Source organism: Lissotriton helveticus, chromosome 2_1 (assembly GCF_964261635.1).
Source record: "Lissotriton helveticus chromosome 2_1, aLisHel1.1, whole genome shotgun sequence".
NCBI lineage: Eukaryota > Metazoa > Chordata > Amphibia > Caudata > Salamandridae > Lissotriton > Lissotriton helveticus.
The window spans coordinates 127,162,310-127,183,475 of NC_136059.1; the positions used below are offsets into that span (position 1 = coordinate 127,162,310).

General features: G+C 40.3%; 1 protein-coding gene across 2 annotated transcripts in view; it reads right to left on the reverse strand.

Annotated features, from left to right (window-relative positions):
* Positions 1-1,392: 1,392 nt before the first annotated feature.
* Positions 1,393-21,166, reverse strand: part of LOC144817787 (uncharacterized) — a 47,814-nt gene continuing 28,040 nt past the window's right edge. The window contains exons 1-3 of one of the 2 annotated variants that reach the window (XM_078674602.1): positions 20,290-20,422; positions 13,719-13,841; positions 1,393-4,178 (exon numbers count right to left, since the gene is read on the reverse strand). In XM_078674602.1, coding sequence (XP_078530728.1) covers positions 2,131-4,178; positions 13,719-13,803 — 2,133 coding nt within the window. In that variant the 5' untranslated portion in view covers positions 13,804-13,841; positions 20,290-20,422 and the 3' untranslated portion in view covers positions 1,393-2,130. Of the gene's footprint in view, positions 4,179-13,718; positions 13,842-20,289; positions 20,423-21,166 lie in introns of those variants that run through there. The other variant, XM_078674603.1, reaches the window with a different exon arrangement.

The following is a 21,166-nucleotide window of genomic DNA, read 5'->3' on the forward strand; positions in this document are numbered from 1 at the left end:
TCAAAACCCATGGGTGGTTGCATGGAAACACCCAAGTACCACTATTGGAATGCATTTTTCCAGTTGACTAAGTTGCATTTAATAGCACATTAAACCTTTCATATTTATATTCGGTTTAATTTGTAAATTGCTTCGCCATAAGTGAGTAGGGGCCAGATGTATCAAGCTATTTTTCAGTCGCAAACGCTGCGATTCGCAAAAAAACTGCGTCTGCGACTAAAAAAGAGTAAAATGGTATGTATGAAGAAAAATGCCTCGCAATATTAAGGAATCGCAAATTTTGCGATTCCTTAATATTGCGTAAGCATTTAAGAAATCGCAAATTGCGATTTCTTAAATGCAATGTATCAACAATTTAAGAATTGCGAATTTAGGCTAAGAAATCGCAAATTACCACCAACTTGTAGTTAGTGGTAATTTGCGATTTCTTTTACAAATGCACTTTATGCAATTTGTAAAGGTGGCATGTGACGCTGATACATGCCCTTAGGGCATGTATGTGCGCCATAGGCGCACACATGTCATTTTCAGGGGTGCAGCAGGGTGTTCTTGAGACACCCCTGCACCCTTGAAATTATTCTCAATTTGAGATTTGCAAATTGCGAATCGTAAATTGAGAATAATTTCACATTCATTCCTATGGACCTCCTGGCCCATAGAAATGAATGGTAAATGATTCCTTAATTGTGATTAGCAATTTGCTAATCGCAATTAGGGAATTTTAAGAAATCGCTACAAAATAGCGAATTTCTACATACATACCATTTTGCGATTTCTAAATAGCGATTCCTTAAAAATCGCTATTTAGAAATCGCAAAAGGGTCTGTTGATACATCTGGCCCCAAGTGAACTATAAGTGATTATTAATAAACCTATATACATCAGGTAACCAGGGAAGTTGACAGCTTCTTGTAATGTCAGGAAAATTGTTTTATGTCGATGTTGTGTTTTGATCCATAGGTGTGTTGGTATAGATGATCCATAGGCATGTTGATGAACAATAGATATGTAGATCTAAAGATATGATGTTCTGTAGGTATGATGATCCATAGATGGGACACTAAGCGATATACTGATAGTTACCTAGTAGCAAGGGGGCATTTTGCATGATTCTACTACATGTAGTTATGCAGTTTATGCCCACCCCTACTTCATTTTAACTAGCAATTTGATTTGTTGTTACTGATGACTAATACTTACGTGTGGACAGTAATATTGGAGCCTTGTTTTACTATGTTAGTGTCAGGTTAGTTCTCTTGGAATTTGTTTAACATCCAATGCCTGGTGCCTTCAAATGCAGAAGCACCCAGTGAATAAACTGAATAGTTATGTGGCTACAAATGTGCAAAGGAGGAACACCTACCTACCAAAGAAATAGAGCTGAAGACTACGTTAATTCATATGCAGTAAATTTTATTGTTTTATAAATTACAATAGCGAGAAACAAAAGCACAAGCTTGATTGAGGATAAAACACAAAGACATTGTACATGTTTTAGCTAACTTCTGAACAATAATAAAATTATTGTTAATGGGCAGCCTATAGGAAGTTTATGCCCGGTGTACCTCATACTCAAACTACAATGTTTAACTCTTACTAAAAACATATGGTCTGTGGAGGGCTTGATCTGGGAACCATCTACTATGCATGTGCATGTTTTCAAGCAAGGTTGTTTTAAATCTTGAATTCTTGGTGGTAGCAAGGCATGGGATTCAGAGGAACTTTGAGTTCAGAGGCCAGAATATTGGAGTCTTCAAAGAGTCCAAGAAAATGGTGAGTGGTGTGCCTACAGGTTGAAGGACAGGTGGATCTTGCAGCAGTTTAATTTTAGAGAAGAAATACTTGGCACAACCTTCAGGTATCTGACATAACAGTGTACATTAGTGAGCTATCAAGGCTTGATTTTTAAAGAATGGCATATGAGGCACAATTCCAAAGCAATGGACAACATGTATCTAGAGCAAAACACTTGATGCACCAAATGTGAAATGCCTGCCACCCACCCCCATTGGAATGGAAATAACTTCCACCCACTGACTCCAGTACATTATTGTCTTAGCAAAGCTAAAGGAAGTAAACATGACTTATAGAGAATATGTTGGCCCTCTAAGGTAAAGCTATCTAGATAAATCATATGTAATCTGTCGCAGCACTTGCCCCTGCATTTACATCCTCACTGATGCGCTTCTTTTCTGCTGCTGACATGGGTGGGATGGCTTCTCCCAGCTGGCAATTTATTGCTTTAACTCTTGCCTCAATACCAAGGTCAAACTCTTGTTTTTTTGAAATCACCAAGGCTTGGATTGCATTACGAGCATCATCACAACCACTTTGTAACTTTTCTCGCTCGACCTTGAACTGTGGGTCTGAGGGAGGTATGATGAGAAGTCTACCTAAAGCGCTCACGCGTTCCATCAAGTAGCGTTGGGAAACCTCACAGTAGGTAGACGAGATCATGTTAACTAAGTGGGCAATACTGCTGGCTGCAAATGCTCGGTTGTACATCAGGTCCTTCACAAAGGCATCAGTGGAATAGTTGGGAATGCTCTGCACTGATCTGGCAGACTGCACTAACTCATTGACATTTTTATCTAGGCACGTCTTAATGATGTTGGATATCATCTGAAAGAAGTGGACCATTTTCTCCCACTGCTCCTTCACCTTCTCCAGAGAATCTAGTCCTTTAATGAGCATCTTCTTGGCTACATCAAACTCAATTTGGTCCAGTTTCTGGCCCCTCATTTCAACCAGGATCGCTGTTAGTTTCTCATTTTCTTTTCTGGTGTTCTCAAAGGATTCACTGTACATTTCCTGAGTTCTTTTTAATTGAAGGTTGGCTTGTTCCACTCGTGCCTGGGCCATTTGTGCAGATTGAGAGCCAACAGGGCCTTGAGTGTTGGCTGCATTTGGTGGGTTTTGTTGCAATGGCTGAGCATTAGTTGCTGATTTACAATATGAATCAACTGTTAGTGACCTACTAATTATTGAGTTTAATCTTTTAACAAGTGCTTTCTGGTAACTCTCATCTGTATTCTGAGATTTTGCAACTCTTTCCAGGTCTTCAAATATATCAACAGCAGATTGCAAAACAGCATCCATTAGTGTTTGTGCTTTACACTCAACTTCATCGTCTATATCCTTTTTCAATATCAATGTCAGCTGTTTAGGATAGTTTGACACCACGGTATGATCTCTCTCATTATAAACCATTGTCATGTTAATAGTTTCCCCGTTCATAGCTATAATTTTCCGAAGGTTGTCTGTGATAGCTGTCATCTGACTGGACTTGGAGCAGATAGTTTTAGTCGCCTGAGTGGACCTCACGTCACTTATGTCAGCAGTAGCAGGAACATTTGCATGAAGCACCACGCTTCCACCTTTGTTTCCACTGAAAGACAGTGTGTCAAGAATGCCACCCACAAAATTAGCAGCCAAGGTTTCCCACACAGAGGGAACTTTATTCAGAGCTTCCTTATACATATCTGTGGCATCTTTTAGTTGTTTCTCAGTAGACTTCCTGAACTCCTCTGCCATTTTCACTGAATAGTTAGAAGAGGCTTCTTTTATGCGAAGCTGTTCCAGGGCAATCTTCACATCACCCAACTTCTTCTCGTAGCCCCTCTTGGAGTTCAAACAAGCTTCAAGCACCTCCTGGATTAAGTGAATGGTATCCATAAAGCTTTTCTCCACAGACTGAGCCAAGGATGTGCATTCATTGGACATACTGAGAAGAGCGCTTAGGCGGCGTGGGAGAAGAGAATTAACAGATTCAGTGTCCATGAACAGAATCTGGACCACATCTCTAATGGTAGTTGGCATGGAACCTGTGAGGAGCCTGATCTTATCCATGTTTTTATCTGCTGTGCTGAAGGAAAGCCAGGCTCTATTGCAGACCTGCATTAGGGTGGCAGAAAAGGACTCTGGGTATTTCATGTGCTTGAATCCACTTGCTGGTGGATTCAGGTTGATAGAGAAGTCCCCACTGGCTGATGAAATGGCTGCCAGCTCTCCTAGGATAGCAACGGACATGGGGGCTGGCATCAGGAACTCTTCCCAGTTAGCGTATGGTTTCATTATCATCTCGGCTTCCAACCTTAAATCCTGGGCTTTGGTGACACTCTTCACTGCATCCTTTAGATTAGCAGCTGATGTTTTACAGTCAGCTTCCCTCTTGTCCCCTAGAGAAAACAGTTTCAGAAAAAAGGGAAATTAATTATGTTACGAGAATGAGAGAATACAAAGGCTAACAACAAACATCAGCAGAAATATATGTCCAGTTTGAGGGGCTAACACATTTATACTGACATGTAATCACAACATATGCTATTTTTAGATCCTGCTGCTGAGCTAATCTCTCTCACAAAACCAGTCTTCACATTAGTGCAGCAAGAGCAAGGGCTAGCTTCCCATTTCAAAAGATCCTCATTTGGGCCAAATCTAACCCTTTCTCTATATTATGTAGTAGCAACAAACCATGAGCAATTGAGCTGTAAACATATGTCTTTAATATAACATAACTATCTAGAATGATCGCTTGACCTTACATGTAATAATTGAGATGACAGAATGTGTATTCTCCTGAAATGACTAAACCACCGGACTTCTAGAAAAATTCGAAGTAACCTAGGCATACATTATTTTAGGAGTGAAGGTGAGATGCTGCTGCTAGGAGATTGTAAACTCTGAACCATTCACACTGTGGAAAACTGTTACATTTACTAGCATGCACGGTCATACTAAATGTAAACAGATACATAATAGACATGGAAAAACAGGCATAGTTGACACAGACATATCACAAATAATATTCATACATAGGCAGACTAGACATACCAGTCCCAATTAAAAAAGCCAATCGAAACTCTTAAAAAAGATTTAGGAGTGCAGTGTCAGGATTGGCAGGTCACTGAATTCACAAAAGTTTACCTTGTTGTATAAAGTCTGCTAATTCCACTAATAACTCTGTGATAGAACAATGTTTTACAGGAGTGAATCTCACACAAGTGGACAGTAGTGGAAGATTCAAGACATGGGCAGCCATAAATGATTATCAATGTCCACATGTATATAAGATTGTGCACAGCTCCCCTCTGACCCTTTCCAATTCTGAAATGTATTGGATATTGTCTCTTTTCAGGGGCAAGAATAAATTCCCTTCCCGGATGAAAAGGCTAGAAAAACACCCTAATATTTTGTAGGTTGTCAGGTAAATGATTTCGCCAAGCGGAAAAACATTAAAAAAAGCTATGCCATTGCATAAACAAGTTGCCTTTTATCCGGGATTAATGGTACATTATTTTCAAATTCTCCATTGGAAACAACACTGCAAAGCAGCAAATAGGAATGCACTAATGTTTTCCTCAATCATGCCTGGAAAAGTGCAAAGGTGCCCAGGGCATCTAAGTCAATGTTTTGTGAACTTAAGAAAGTGGAAAATCTGTCCATGCACCATGATTTAATAGATATGTTAACACTGTACCTACTGATATCAGACATGAGTATACTGCACATGTACCTAGTGATACCAGAGAAGGGCAAACACCACATATACTGAGTAATAACAGACATGGGTATACAAACATGTAGCTAGTGACACCAAACATGGACATTACACACATGCAAGTGGTGACACCAAACATGGACATGCTACACATATACCTGGGGATACCAGAAATAGACATAGTAAACGCTCATCTGGTAATACAAGACATATTCATTCTAGACATAGTGCAGGATATGCCTCACACAACACGTTCCTGAGCATCAGAGTATAATACTGGATCTGACATAATCTAATGAGGATTGTCTGAGAGACATCAGTTTCAGCAGCACCTCAGTTTAGCGTTTCAAACTATGTTGTATCACATACAATCAATTGTAGGCTCTCAAAGTCAAGAAGCCCAGAAAATGGACCAGTATTTCCCCACACCCAGAGTAAATGAAAAAAGGGCAACGGTAACTCAGGTGGTGATAAAAATGCAGTCCAATATTAAATGGAACCATAAGGTTCATTAAGAAATGAGCAATGGCATCGGCTGTCCTAGGTACTGTTGTTCTGAGGCAATCCAGTTTACAATATGTGTGATAGTCAAGGGAGACATATTTATAGTTACACAAGATAAGAGTGGCAACACAGTATAAGAACAGTGAGGGCTAAGACTCTGACATAAAAAGCATAACAAATTATCACAATTCCGTCCTTTTACCTGGAAGCAGTATAATACTCACTAGTAAACTGCGTGACTCAGCAGGTCCTGCGTCTTGGCCTGGTCGGCCGACTGCCAATTTTCAATTTGGTGAATCAAACTATATATGTATTACACTGCCAGTAGTGTAACATCAGTTTCTCCCTATCTGGCCCACACATGAGGATCATGCGGCACTGACAGCACTTTTCTTTTATGACCACCCGTGTATGCAGACACTGTCTGAAAGTGTTGTTTTCCCATCCACACCTACAGTTCTAAGTCAGGGACAGTTTCAAGTGCACCTGTTACTCTGACATTTATTTTCTATGTATCAACATGGGAGCATCAGTTGCATTTATCGATTGGTAGTCACCACGTTGGACACCGTGATCTTTAAGAGGGCTACCACTTACGCTGCATCCATGAGTCACTCTCCCACCATTCATATTAGAATGATACTCTCACTACGAAGAGAGATAAACAAAACCATTGCCATACATTGGCATACCATTAGCACTAGCACCCAGATTGATTTAAGCATCAGTTCCAGCACTTGTTGCTACCCCAGTCGACGTCATACTCCAAATTGGTCCACAATCCTCGAAATTCATTTTTATGACTGTTCTTACACAACATTTTCACACTTTCTTATCTTGCTTGATTATAAATAGGTCTCCCTTGACTATCATCCAGATTGTAAACCAGATTGCATTAGAGCATCCATGCCTAATACAGCTGAAGAATGAAATTCAACTGTGGCGGGTAGGTGTTTCCTTGGAGATACCCAACATTGTGTTCTGTATGCCGGATTCCACACATTTGAGTTTTTGGCACAGCCACACTTGGTGTTGCTTTACTTCTTCAGAGATTCAGATTCATCGAAGTATATGCTCTAATGAATATTTTCTACTACATGAATGAAACACAGGCTTATTGGACAGCACAACAGTGATTTCACACAATAATGAATCACCTTTTGTATACATTCTTTCTGGCTTTCCAACATGTGCTACCAGTGAAGCCATCACTCCCAAATGATTGGAGCACCAGTATTGTATGCATGGCTCTTCTCAAGAAATGTGCTTTATTCCTTTTGTTGCACACTTCTCTTTTTTGCAGGATGAAGGCCATGACACAAACTAGATCTCAGGCTGAAACATGTTGATCCTTGAGTAACACAAGTGGCCCTAATACTCCCTAAAATGCTTGTCTGCCTTTGTTTTTAATCCTTGCACAGAGTTGCTAGATAACGTTGTGTGTTGAATCCTGCCAATAGTTTTACACTCCCTCATGTGCTGCACTGCATCTCTCACCACAGCTTTCAGCTCACATTGGGTATTTAGGATATACCCTCCTAGCAATTAAAACATCCCTGAGCTCCACCCTCTAATTGAGGGGGTTGTAGCCCACTCTATGACTGGGCTTCATGGTGCACTAAGGTTCCACAGAGAGGAAGCATGCCACCTTTGGTGGGTGAGGGAAACTATCCTTTAAAGGGATACCTCTTTAGGTCTTTCTGTTGTCCTCTTGTAGCTTTACATCTCTTTCGATACCTGAGGGTTTTGTGTTCTCATCTTTGTGTCTATACAGTCTCTTAAGTCAAATGTTGCCTTCTTGTAAGCAAAGCAGCTATATTACATTTGTGGAATTGGTTTAGTGTTATAATTTGTTAAACACTGGTTTTTGTATGTTCCTATTTATTGATTAATTAGCAAAGTTCATGCTCCGAACGGAGTTAATTTAAAGAACGTTTTCTACTTTGATTGTCATCTGTTCTTTTGGTTTACTGCTCTACTTTGCGTCTGTCCCTTACTGAAGGGTAAGGTGTTACAGGGTTCAAAACCCACCTTAGCATCAATTAACTGAGCTGCACTTTTTTCTATGTACCTGTATGGATGTTGACAGTTTGTCATTCACCTTCCGGGGGATGTATGACGGACCCACGAGTATTCTTACAACGCATGCCTTTACAACCCAGACTTAACAATATGCATACGTCTTACCAAAGCATTCCTTTCCAGGCAAAATGTTACCACACATGTACCTTTGCCACACATGCCTTTACAATGCAATTGTAGGTGTTTCACTGGTAGGTATTGTTGTAGAAAGTATAACATGAATACTGCACTGCAAAAAGTATAAAACATACAAATATAATGCGACAACAAGCTCAAGCAAAAACCACACAGCTGTTTGTATTAAAAAAACTGTTTAGGCCCAAATCCCCAATTGAAATGAGTACGGTAAAAATACCACTTAAGGATACAATGAAAAAGGAAACTTAAAAGGATTTTTAGTTAAAGACCAACTCAGGATTAAAAGGCATAAAGCATTTAGGATTCTAAAAACAAGTTCACCGACAAGCACCCCACGCCTTCAAACAGACCTTGACTGATTAAACAATGGAAACAGGTAATTGAATAAGCCCACAGCACACAGAGTTCTAAGGTGTCTGGTGAGACAATGGGTGCAGGTCAGTAAATTAGTTCTGAGCACACTGAGGTCTTGGGGGCACATTACTGGAATCAAACACTACACTTAAATTATATTTATCATGAAGTGTACACGTATTCTCAACCAGAAGAATGTTCATTTGCCAGCCATATATCTATATATATATTCACTGAAAAAACCATAGGTTTCAGGCCTTATATAGTTAGGAATTAGCATTTAAAAAACCTTTGAAATTCACAGAAAAAACCATAGGTTTCAGGAGTTATATAGTTAGGAATTAGCTTTTAAAAAACCTTTGAAATTCACTCAAAAAACTATAAGTTTTAGGGGTGTTATAGTTAGCTGGACATTTCACTCATACAAAACCATTGAAATTGCTCCTATATAGTTAGTTGTACTAAATATATTTCGCGCACCCGCAATCCACTGCTGATGATGTCACATATTAGATCTTTCATGACATGGTCAGTGACATCACTGATGACATCTCAAATGACATCACTGATGACATCATCCAGTGAATGTGGTTTGCTTCGTTATTTAAATATGCATTATATATATAGCAATTTGCATTGAAGAATGAGTGGATATATATAAATAAATATTTGGATGGAGGATTTAGTAGCAGTGTAATTGACTGTTTATTTGACCAATTTTGAATGTCTCACTAAATATAGTGGATAGTGACTAAACTGTGTGAATATCTGTATCACTTTGTCAGTTGTTGTGTAAACTGATTTTACAGCTGGTTACTAGCTATGTGAAAGTCTATATTAGTTATTGATTAGTTAACTGAGTATTTGTATGGGAGTGTGAAAGTGTGTGTGGTTCGTTGGGGGGGGGGGGGTGTGACTGTCCAAAGATATGTGAATAGTTGATTCAGTAGATATATGAAGTTAAAACTACATGTTCTAACAGTTTGGGTGAGTGAATCTCTTTATGGGTGTGGTGATGAGAAAATATATTTCTCAATGGTACAGGTCCAACAAACTAGAAAAATAAAAGGCAGTGTATATGTCAGTTGTTGTATATATATAAGTATACCTAAGACTCAATGATTGTGTGAGTGACTGTATGGATAACTGTATACTTGTAATAATGATTTTATAATTCACTAAGTATGACTTACTATCTAAATGAATAGAAGAAGTGGTGTTTGTATAAGTGTTTTGCTAAATAAATATGTAAGTATGATCCATTGTTTGCATAAGTGAGTAGGATGACTTCATATGTGAATAGGATGCGTGCTGTTGTTTAATGTCGATATAGATGTATAAGTATTTTTGATAGTGTTCTATTGTTCATTGACAGCATGTATGAGTGAATCCATAGGTAAGTGATTAGATGTGTGTATACATCTATGAATCACTGAGTGGATTTTTAGATACTTGTATTGCTGTGACAATGGATTTAAATATGATACTCTGTATTTTACAAAGAGTGATAGAAAATTGTAATAGTGTATGAAAAGGTGTATGCGATTGTCAAGTGGATGATGTCATCAGTGATGACATTTGAGATGTCATCAGTGATGTCACTGCCCATGTCATGAATGATCTAATATGTGACATCATCAGCAGTGGATTGCGGGTGCGCGAAATATAGTTAGTACAAATAACTATATAGGAGCAATTTCAATGGTTTTGTATGAGTGAAATGTCCAGCTAACTATAACCCCTAAAACTTATAGGTTTTTTGAATGAATTTCAAATGTTTTTTAAAAGCTAATTCCTAACTATATAACTCCTGAAACCTATGTTTTTTTCAGTGAATTTCAAAGGTTTTTTAAATGCTAATTCCTAACTATATAAGGCCTGAAACCTATGTTTTTTTCAGTGAATTTGTAAGCTTTTTTAAATGCTAATTCCTAACTATATAAGTCCTGAAACCTATGGTTTTTTCAGTGAATTTGCAAGGTTTTTTAAATAATAATTCCTAACTATATAAGGCCTGAAACCTATGTTTTTTTCAGTGAATTGCAAAGGTTTTTTAAATGTTAATTCCTAACTATATAAGGCCTGAAACCTATGTTTTTTTCAGTGAATTCGCAAGGTTTTTTAAATGCTAATTCCTAACTATATAAGGCCTGAAACCTATGGTTTTTTCAGTGAATTTGCAAGCTTTTTTAAATGCTAATTCCTAACTATATAAGTCCTGAAACCTATGGTTTTTTTCAGTGACTTTGCAAGGTTTTTTAAATGCTAATTCCTAACTATATAAGGCCTGAAACCTATGGTTTTTTCAGTGAATTTCAAAGGATTTTTAAATGCTAATTCCTAACTATATAAGGCCTGAAACCTATGGTTTTTTCAGTGAATTTCAAAGGTTTTTTAAATGCTAATTCTATTAGCGGATAACGTTTAAATATATTAATATCCTAGTGGGACCACCTGAGCAGCCCTAGGGGTCAGGGTGTTTCTACCCTGCCCCCTTTTTGTGTTCTACATGTTTGTTTTTCTGCTTTCTTGTGCCTCAGTCTACTAAAACCCAAGATGGATGCCAACACTTCCTGGTTAGAAGTGTTGACAGCCAATGAGCATGCAGCTTTCTCGGGAAGGTATGCTGATTGGCTGTCACTGTCTGTCAACACTAGCACAAGATGGATGCCAACACCTCCTGGTTAGAAGTGTTGACAGCCAATGACCATGCAGCTTTCTCGGGAAGACATGCTGATTGGCTGCCACTGTCTGTCAACACACTCAAAACCAGTGTTGGCAGCCATCTTTTGCCTTGTTAGAACCAAGGCACAAGAAAGCAGTGAAACAAAGGTGCGAAACTCTCAAAGGGGCCAGAGTAGAAGCACCCTGACCCCCTAGGCCTGCTCAGGGGGTCCCACAAGGACCCCCAAGGCAAAAAATAAAAAAAATCTTTTTTTTTAAACATCGCGGGGTCCTCGTACCGTGCACGTACGTACGCGTACCATACGCATGTGTACGAGCACAGTACGCGGACCCCCCGACTTTTTAAAAAACATTTTTTTTTTTTTACATTGGGGGTCCTTGTGGGACCCCCTGAGCAGGCCTAGGGGGTCAGGGTGCTTGTACCCTGCCCCCTTTTTGAGTTCTACACATTTGTTTTTCTGCTTTACTGTACCTCACTCTACCGAGGCACAAGTTGGCTGCCCACAATTTCTGTTTTAGAGTGTTGACAGAGAGTGGCAGCCAATCAGCATGCAGCTCGTGCACGTAGGGGTACGTACGCGTACCGTCCACGTACATACGCGTATGTACGCGGACGGTACGCATACTGGTAACCTATGGGGTAAGCTTAGGGTGAGCTGTTATAGATATATATGTGTTTTTGAAGTTAATTTTCTTAAAAACCACTGCAGCAATTTTCACCAAGCATAGCAAAGGCACATCTGCATACCAGTCCCTACAATTTTGCCAAGTTTGGCGTAATTCCGTTAAGCGGTTCGGGCTGTAGACTTGTCAGACCGTCCTATGGAAATTAACATGGGGAAAACACGTTTTGGGACCCCCCTTTTTTCTCAGCCCTCACATCACGAATCCCCCCGAATCTTTCAGGGAAGGAGCGGAGCGCAGCGAGACCAATTTAAGGAAAATTACAGGCAGATCCGTCAACCGGCGCCAAAGTTATTCCCAATAGAATGTTGCGGATTTCCTATGGAAAACAATCCTAACTATATATACCTACTGGCTATCGCCAGTAAGTAATATATCTATATATCTATATATATATATATATATATATATATATATATATATATATATATATATATATATATATATATATATATATATAAAGATTTATACTTAAGTGCCAAAATCCTTAGATTTTTATTATAAAGGCATGCATGGGAAAGGTACGTGCAAGGTAAACGCTTGTGCATGAAAGACGTTTGCATTGCTATGGATGAGTGGTAATGGATGGTGATGCATGGTAACAACTATATTGCAAACCCTCTTTCCCACTTCTGCGCTGTCGTTGTGCTCTAAGCACTGCCAGAAAGATAAGTAAATATTTTAGTTCAGTTTACTTTGAATGAAAATAGATCTAGTCTTCTGTTAAAGGAATTATATTTAAATTGCTCAGCAAGCCATTATGGATCAGTCCTCATCCTGTTGTTAAAAAGTGGAATTTTACTTTCAACTCATTTATAGCAATGCCTTATTATTGCGGTGCGGATTCAGCAATGTCACAATACATAATGCTAATGGAAAATGTGCAGGGTGTGGTAACATAACCACATTAGTGGTATTACCACAGATTGGTCGGCCATTGTAAATGAGGGTCTGCTGATGGAGTGAGTGAGTCTGTGAGCTGCTTTAGATTGGAGGACAGAGAGAGAGTGCATGAGATTCAATGAGGTATAACTCACTCCCTGGTTTGCACCTTCTCTGGATAGAGTGCTATCTTCTGAGGTGGGTTCAGTGGGGACAGAGCGCTGCCCCAAGGTCCTGCTTGTTATTAAGGACTTCTTCAATTCGTCTTCCCATTTCACACAGAGCCAGTCTGGTTTTTCTCCCTTTCTGTCAAAGCAGAATTTCCCCTTTGGGTGAACTTACAATAGCATCAACGCTTATAAACAAAACATTCAATTCAAAAATGGAGCAAAGAGTAAAATATAAAAATAATAATAATAATAATGGATCCATAAAAAGTGTACAGTTTATTCCAATATATATTAAAAAACACAGTATACAATGTTAATTGATAAAAATATTACAATATTCCACATAGGAAATTACACACAAAGTGGGAAACAAAAATAAGGAAAGTAGTTCCTATTATGATGAGACAAATACGCTAGTCCAAAACTCAATCACACTCCAAAACATGGAACATTATCGTAATTAGAGGAGTTGTTTCACAGACTTAACGTATCGTGACTCCAATTTTTTGGGTTCACAAAATCTAGGGTACTTCAAAAGAACTACTCAACCACCCAACCTATGATCCCTTGTTTATAGTATGGTTTGTAAAGCTGAAATGACCTCTGCCCTCTATCTGTGGAAGGAGGAGAAGTCCAATAGAGTCATGATCATCATGGTCACTGCATGAAATCACAGAATATCATGGGATAACGCCAGGCTCCCATGTCAGATAACTTACTGTAACTGGCAACTGGGCCAGAAAAGGACATTTCCAGGATTGACAGCGCGATGACCAGAGAGTAAGTTAGTATACGGGGTCCCATGGTGCCGGGTCTGATGATCTGCTGTCCAAGTTTTCTTGCTGCATAGGATGGCAGAGAAATATAATTTATCACTTATGTAGTAAATACAGACAACTTAAGACCCTGAATATCTGAAGCTACAACAATCAAGAGCAGCAGCATATCTAAAATACTGCCATCATGGATCAGTAAATAAAAAAATTGGAGCTGTATCATTACCTTGATGTGCATATGCGGATGAGGTAGAGATAGAGGAGGTAAGAGTTCAGAATGGATTATTATGGAGATCATTGGGGTAAATAGTTGTTTGGGTGAGTAAAGGAGGGAAGAGTTATGAAAGATCTTACAAAGATCATAGTGATAGAGTGAAGTTTGGGATGTGTCAGAGAGTGAAGATAGGGCATATATTGAAAGAGGTTTAGGGTGAGACATAGAGTAGTGGATTGGAGGGAGTTTAACTTTTTTCTACATTAGGAGTAAAGTAATGCATTTATAGATACATAACTACATAGAAAGGGTATACATTTCTAAGGAAAATAATAAAGTGATAAAAAATTGTATTCTATATAGGTACATTTGTTCAAGTATGAGTAGATAATCAGACTTTTAGGTGCTGCTGCTTGTAAAAGTTAATTCATTTGTGTATTTTTATAGTTTGTTATAACCATATTAACATATTGATACATAAATAAAATAAACAGAGTCACATATGCATCTAATAAAATAACAACAATCAAGAACAGTAGTATGTCTTAAATGTGCAAAGCTGGAAAAGCCTTCATTTAAATGCAATATAAGTACAGCTTGTTTCTGTCCCTCCCCTAGAGAATTGCCTCCTTGGTTACGTCCTTCCACTGCTCACTTTTAGGAGAGTTACAATTTTATTTTTGCTTAGGAATTCCACATGAGTGCATATAGTTTCCACCAGTCTTCCTCATGAGAGTCTTTCTCGTCCTTCCGCCCTGTGTTTCTCTCTCTCATCCATCTGTTTTTCTCGCCTTCGAGCTGCTCTGCCTCCTATCTTTATTCCTAAGCACCCCACAATGCAAATATTTTCCAGATCTCTATTTTGTGAGCCTCTCATCCCCTGTGCTGCTCTCTCACATTTTTATGTTTCTCTCCTACAAACGCTGTGTTGCCTTGTCTTGTCTCTGTGGGGCATATTACCAAGCAATAGCGATAATTAGAGACAAAATTTTACCGCTGAGCTGCAGCGCTTTTTATCGCAGATAAACCAATGTATTACCAAGGTTTATCGCAAATGCGATAAAAAACGGCCGCAATGCATGAATATCGCTGAAAAGTCAGCGATATTCATGCATTACCGAGCTAATGCTCTTAGCCATGTTATCCACCTCCCATTGGATAACATGGCTAAGAACTGCTCAGGGCAGGTGTTAGCTTTTGGAGATATTCGCGCTTAGCGCGAATATCTCCAAAAGTTGGTAATAGGAGATAGCGATGTTAGCGACTGTTTCCAGTCGCTAACATCTTGGCACGCCCACTTTGCATATCATTAGTGATAAATATCACTGACATGCAAAGTGGGGCCCAAGATGGTCGCTATCTCCTACTAGCTGTCGCTAACTGGTGTTAGCGACAGCTAGGTAATAGGGAGATAATTTTATCTCCGCTTTCTTGGCTTTTAAAGCCAAAAAAGCGGAGATAAACCCCCTTGATAATATGCCCCTGTGTTCTTCTGTTGATCTTCTCCCCTCCTCCCTCTATTATCTGCTTTCCCCTTTCCATCCTCCATCCCCAACCGCTCAAGAGCTGTGGTATTTTTTATGAGCTGTTCTTTTACAAAGAAAATCTAACATTTTTAGTTTACCATGCTGAATGGAAGCTGCCATCTTTGACCAACAAATATAAACATGAACATTAAATGGTGCCTGCATCTTTATCATGATGTGCGCGTGTTCTAACGCATGTGCATGTCAGTGGAATAAGGGCCATTATTGTACATATTATCATTTTGCAGCACCACTGAAAGCAAGTGACACAGCCAATAACCATTGGCTTTGGCAATGCTTGTCATTAAAAAGACAGCTGACTCCCTTCTTCATGCATGTGACAGCAGCTCTCAGCAGTCCAAAGGGCAGCTCGTAAAACATGGTGGGGCAGAACCTTGAGCTGCTCTCACTCTGCATTGATTTTTATTGCAGACAAATCTTAGAAATCTGTGGCCAAACATTCCAATTGATAGGAATCAGCTGTAGTGAAGGAGGGAGTGAGCCACACGGTCAGCTCCTGTGCTTGGGAGGGAGTGATGCTTTGTTGTGCATCAGTCCGACTGACGTGCTGTAAGGCTGCAGTGAGGGGTAAGGAAGTTCAGATGTCCACAGACTCTCACCCCTTCACTCAAGTGAGTCATGAGCCCCGAGGGTACAGGACATGTTTATCATCCTACATGGAGTGAGAGAGCTGAGGGGTGCAATGCACTAGGTGCACATCTCCCTCCTTCCTGAAGTGGAGCAACACAATATTCACCTGGCACAGATGTCAAAATATCTGTCCATGAAGAGGGCTGCCCTTGAATCTGCACCTGTCAAGCCCTATCTGGTATGTCCACAATAGTGTATTTGGCAATAGGAGCTGATGGGTGTATACACAACAAATGTGTGCAATTTCAGCTTATTGTGCCCATTACTAATTTGCTAGGTGCATCCCAAAAATTCAAGATTTATTGTTTTCCTTCATTTCCTGACAAAGTGAACCTATAGTGTACATAGATTTATTTTTGGCTAGTTGGACGACACACACCTATAATTTCAAGGGTGCAAAGTTAATGAGTTGAATTCAAAAAGTAAAATAGCATGCATTAAAATGATCCATATTTACATTCTATACATTACACAGCCATGTTTGGATGTGTGGGTTAGAATAATGTGTGTGTGTCAAGAATAGGAGTGAGGATTTGAGCTTTAACTCAAATCATTTGTTTGCCATGTATTGTTCGAGACACACAGTCTTGTGGGGCACTTCAGCATACTTGTGTCCGCACAAGCAATGAACCACTCAGTCACTCCTATTTTTTTGTATTTGTTTGCCATTTTATATAGCGCAAACTTGGCCCAAAGGCATTAGAGCGATTTACAAGAGAATTCGCAGTTTTACATCAGACCAGCACATTGCAGACTTTATTTTTAGAAAAGGGGGTGGTGATGGACAGAGCATCTGAATTAAACAGAACACTCATACCCAGTCAAAAGATCAGGGCTTGATCCATCACCGTTTTTTAGTTCACTGCACCATCCCAGTTCAGAACCTGGCTACATGCAAATTAGTCTGTCCCTGGCCCAGTGCATCATGGGAACAGGGCAGACCAAACTACCAAGCCAATTCTTTACTGGAAAGGAAACAAGCTTCCGGGGACCGGTTTCTGGCATTGCAGCCGTCTTCGGCCCGGCTTGCTTGAATCCTGATGGTGCAGTGAGCAAGGGACTCATGTCTGAGCATACCCTGCCACTCCTATAGTGGCCAAAACGATTCAGAAAAGGGGGGTGGTGATGGACAGAGCATCTGAATTAAACAGAACACTCATACCCAGTCAAAAGATCAGGGCTTGATCCATCACCGTTTTTTAGTTCACTGCACCATCCCAGTTCAGAACCTGGCTACATGCAAATTAGTCTGTCCCTGGCCCAGTGCATCATGGGAACAGGGCAGACCAAACTACCAAGCCAATTCTTTACTGGAAAGGAAACAAGCTTCCGGGGACCGGTTTCTGGCATTGCAGCCGTCTTCGGCGCGGCTTGCTTGAATCCTGATGGTGCAGTGAGCAAGGGACTCATGTCTGAGCATACCCTGCCACTCCTATAGTGGCCAAAACGATTCAGAAAAGGGGGTGGTGATGGACAGAGACTCTGTCCATCACCACCCCTTGTTGTAAAGACTTTATTTTTAAGGCCGGGATTTTTACAGACACAAAAACTTCAATGTAAGCCTTACCAGTGTAACAATTCATTTTCTTATGTGGCAAGCACATTTTCGAAGTTAGAAAACTTAAACTGACTGCTAAACCTGGACACATGGATACCAGTTTGGTATCTAGAGAGGGATGACTTTAGGCGTCCCTTCCAAATACTGCTTTGGTATCTTATGTATTAATGTTTTCCAGCTTCAGTCTGGTCGCAAAACATATTTTACTAACACCTCAAAGGAGATAGTAATGCATCCATAAAAGGGAACGGGCCCCCTTAGCACCCAAAGCACTTTGTGGATGTTAAAAAAAGTTTGCTGAAGAGCAGGTAGCAGGTCCAGAGGACCACTGCCAACACATAAACAAAAGAGGGTTCCATTATAAAAAAAAGAAAAAAGTTGTATTTTTGGCTTGACCAACTCAGCCTTTGAATATTCTAACACAGATTAATTGTGTACCAATAAAGTGTGTAAATGCTTTTATTCTTTAAAATACTTAGTACTGCCAACATCTGCTATACAAATAATTTTACAAAATAAGCCTTTCACACATCTGGATTGCCTGCAATACACCAAATTCAGGGGGTGGTGTTATTGATCCTTGGTTTAAAATTGTGAAACAGAAAGTAATTGTGGCCATCTCATCTGAGACGTGATGGAATCATCTGCAATATGTTATTTTTCAGGTAGTGTTGAACTTATTACTGCTGCCACCAGACAGCTACAGAAGTGTGTAGCCAGATGCTAACAATGTATGTATTAGTAGAGGTTAATGCCAGCATGTCTTCACACCACCTACTCTTAGGCATAATTTCCCAGGATTGATTTATGTACAATTTGTTGCAGCTGAGGACAGAAATGACACTTTATGACAGGGCTGTGCCAGATTTCAACAGAATGACATCATATGCCGTAGGCCAGTCTAGGCTGATCTCAGGAGCGTTGCAAGTAACACAAGTGACCCTTCACAGAATTTCTGTGAAGATGAGACTTGTAATGCAGGAGTGCACAGATAGGTTAGAAGAGGGCAGTACTAATGCACCTTACTGGAATCAGTGCGTTGCAGGAGGGCACTGTCATGTTACAAGAGGGTAGTACTAATTCACGTTACTGGAACCGCAGTACAATGGATGAGTGTTATCATAGCATTTATAAAGTGCACTACATACCCGTGGGGATCTCAAGTCGCTGGGGGGGAGAGGCTCCTATTGTTCGAATGCCCAGGTCTTGAGAAGTCTCCTGAAGGTTAGAAGGTATTCGGTCTGCCGCAGGACGATGGGGAGGGTGTTCCATGTCTTGGGGGCGAGGTGGGAGAAAGATCTGACGCAGGCGGTCACTCTTCGGATGCGGGGGACAGTGGCGAGGGCGAGGTCAGTGGAGCAGAGCTGGCAGGTGGGGGTGTGGAGGCTGAGTCGGCTGTTGAGGTCCGGTGTTGTGGCGTGCCTTATGTGCATGGGTGAGGAGTTGAAGATTATCCTCTTGTTGATGGGAAGCCATCTCAGGTGGGTTTTGATTTGGCTGTGGCGAGGGATGTTGAGGATCAGGCGAGCAGAGGCGTTCTGGATGCGTTCTGGATACTGACATGTCAGAAGAGAGGAGAACACACTAGTGTGCTGTTGCCACAGTGCCAATCAGCTCATAATCACATAGGGAGAAGTATCCTGTAGGACTGTGTGGTGATGTCGGACAAGGATGTTTGAGGGGGTTGCATGATCCATGTAGATAGTGTTAGGCGTGTTGGTGGTCAGAATCTGAGCAATTCACTAAGTCGTTAAAGGGCTGCAAGGTGGAGATCTTCCGAAAAAGACCAGTCTTAACCTCTTCAGGTACCATGATGGAAATATCAGGGAGGGTATTTTAGTTAGTTGATGGGACCACTTATGATGGAGGAATACCTCTTGTAGGTTTACGTGTCTACAAGTTCCCTATACATGCCATGCAGGACATTCTTTCCACATATAAAAAGGATTTGCAATGTAAGTTGCTCTCAAAACATTTGTTGCAAATACATTTCTCCTGCGCTGTTGATTTCTCAAACAAACATTCAGCAGAAAATTAAAGCAGAGAAATCTGCTTTTTTGTTTATTCAAACATCATAAAGTTGTAATGAGAATATACCTTTGAATATCCAGCTAGAACTATAAAAACATGGTGGGGCATGATGGTGCCAAACTCACCATAGATATTACACCCCCAGGCGATTCTCTCCCCGATCAGCGTCCTTGAGCAGGAAATCTGGGGGACTTTAACAACTAATCTTGGTCATCCTTTCATACAGTGCTTGATGCCTGTGCCAGCAATCTCCCAGCTGTTTCACATCCATGGGTTACTTGGTCTACAGTTCGCATGTCGGGCTGGCCATAGCAAAGCAGCTGGCCAACCCAACATGCTCACTGCAGGGGCAGCTGTAATCCTGCAATCTCATGATTAAGCCCCCCCTCCTGAACTCACACTGTGGCTTATAAGTAAAATGGCATCGACATGCCATTTTACTTATTTGTGTGCACCTGCTGCACTCGCAGTGGGTGGACAATACTCCACCGCTCTTGAGGAGAAGCCGCCCCAGTCAACTTACTTTCTGCTCACCTTATGTCTGATTACTCGGAGTCAGGTCTCACCGCTACCTGCTTCTCTATTCTGTCAGCTCAGGAGGGACCTCACACACTCAGTGAGGGGTGGTGTCAGGTCTCACTGCTGCCTGCTGCTATCTTCTGTCAGCTCAGGAGGGATCTCTCACACTCAGTGAGTGATGCTGGATTACTAGAGATCTCTGTAGATATAGAACCTGCAATGCAAATTAGTGGGAAAGTCTGAGAGGAAAAACTGTTCCCACACAACCAAAGCTATCAATCACCTGCAACGCGCCAGCAGACAGTGAGGTATCTCGGCAAATATTTGTGAGCATAATTGTTGGTTTTAATACGTTTAGGTATGTCATGTGCAGCTCAGACCTAGCTGTGGGAGTAAGAGGCGATTAAAATGTGACCGAATGCAAAATGGGTCGCACACATTGAATTAAGCATAGCAGAGCCCTGTCTGTGCATTAAATCATATTTGACCACCACAATAAAAGTGCACTCTCCAAACAAATCACTTAATGCTGCAGATGAAGGTACCCGGGTTTGTGTAGTAAGGATGTCACTGAAAGTTCGGGTGCCCAGGACAAACATAAACTTCTGGAAGACCGTAAGTGACTTCGAAAGTGACAACATGTTTAACCATGATTAGGAACTGTTACTTTACAGCTCTAAAACATACTCTGATTTGTCTAACACCATTAATATGTATTGCATTTCATACGAGGAACAAACTTTTTATTATGATGAGGAACTCCAGCAGAGGTCCACATAACAAATAACAAGAATTTTAACAAAAGAAAAAATAGCAACACATTTACTTTATAAATAAGTATTATAAAATAAAGACCTCCCAACATTTATACTAATTGCCAAAAAAGTAAGAA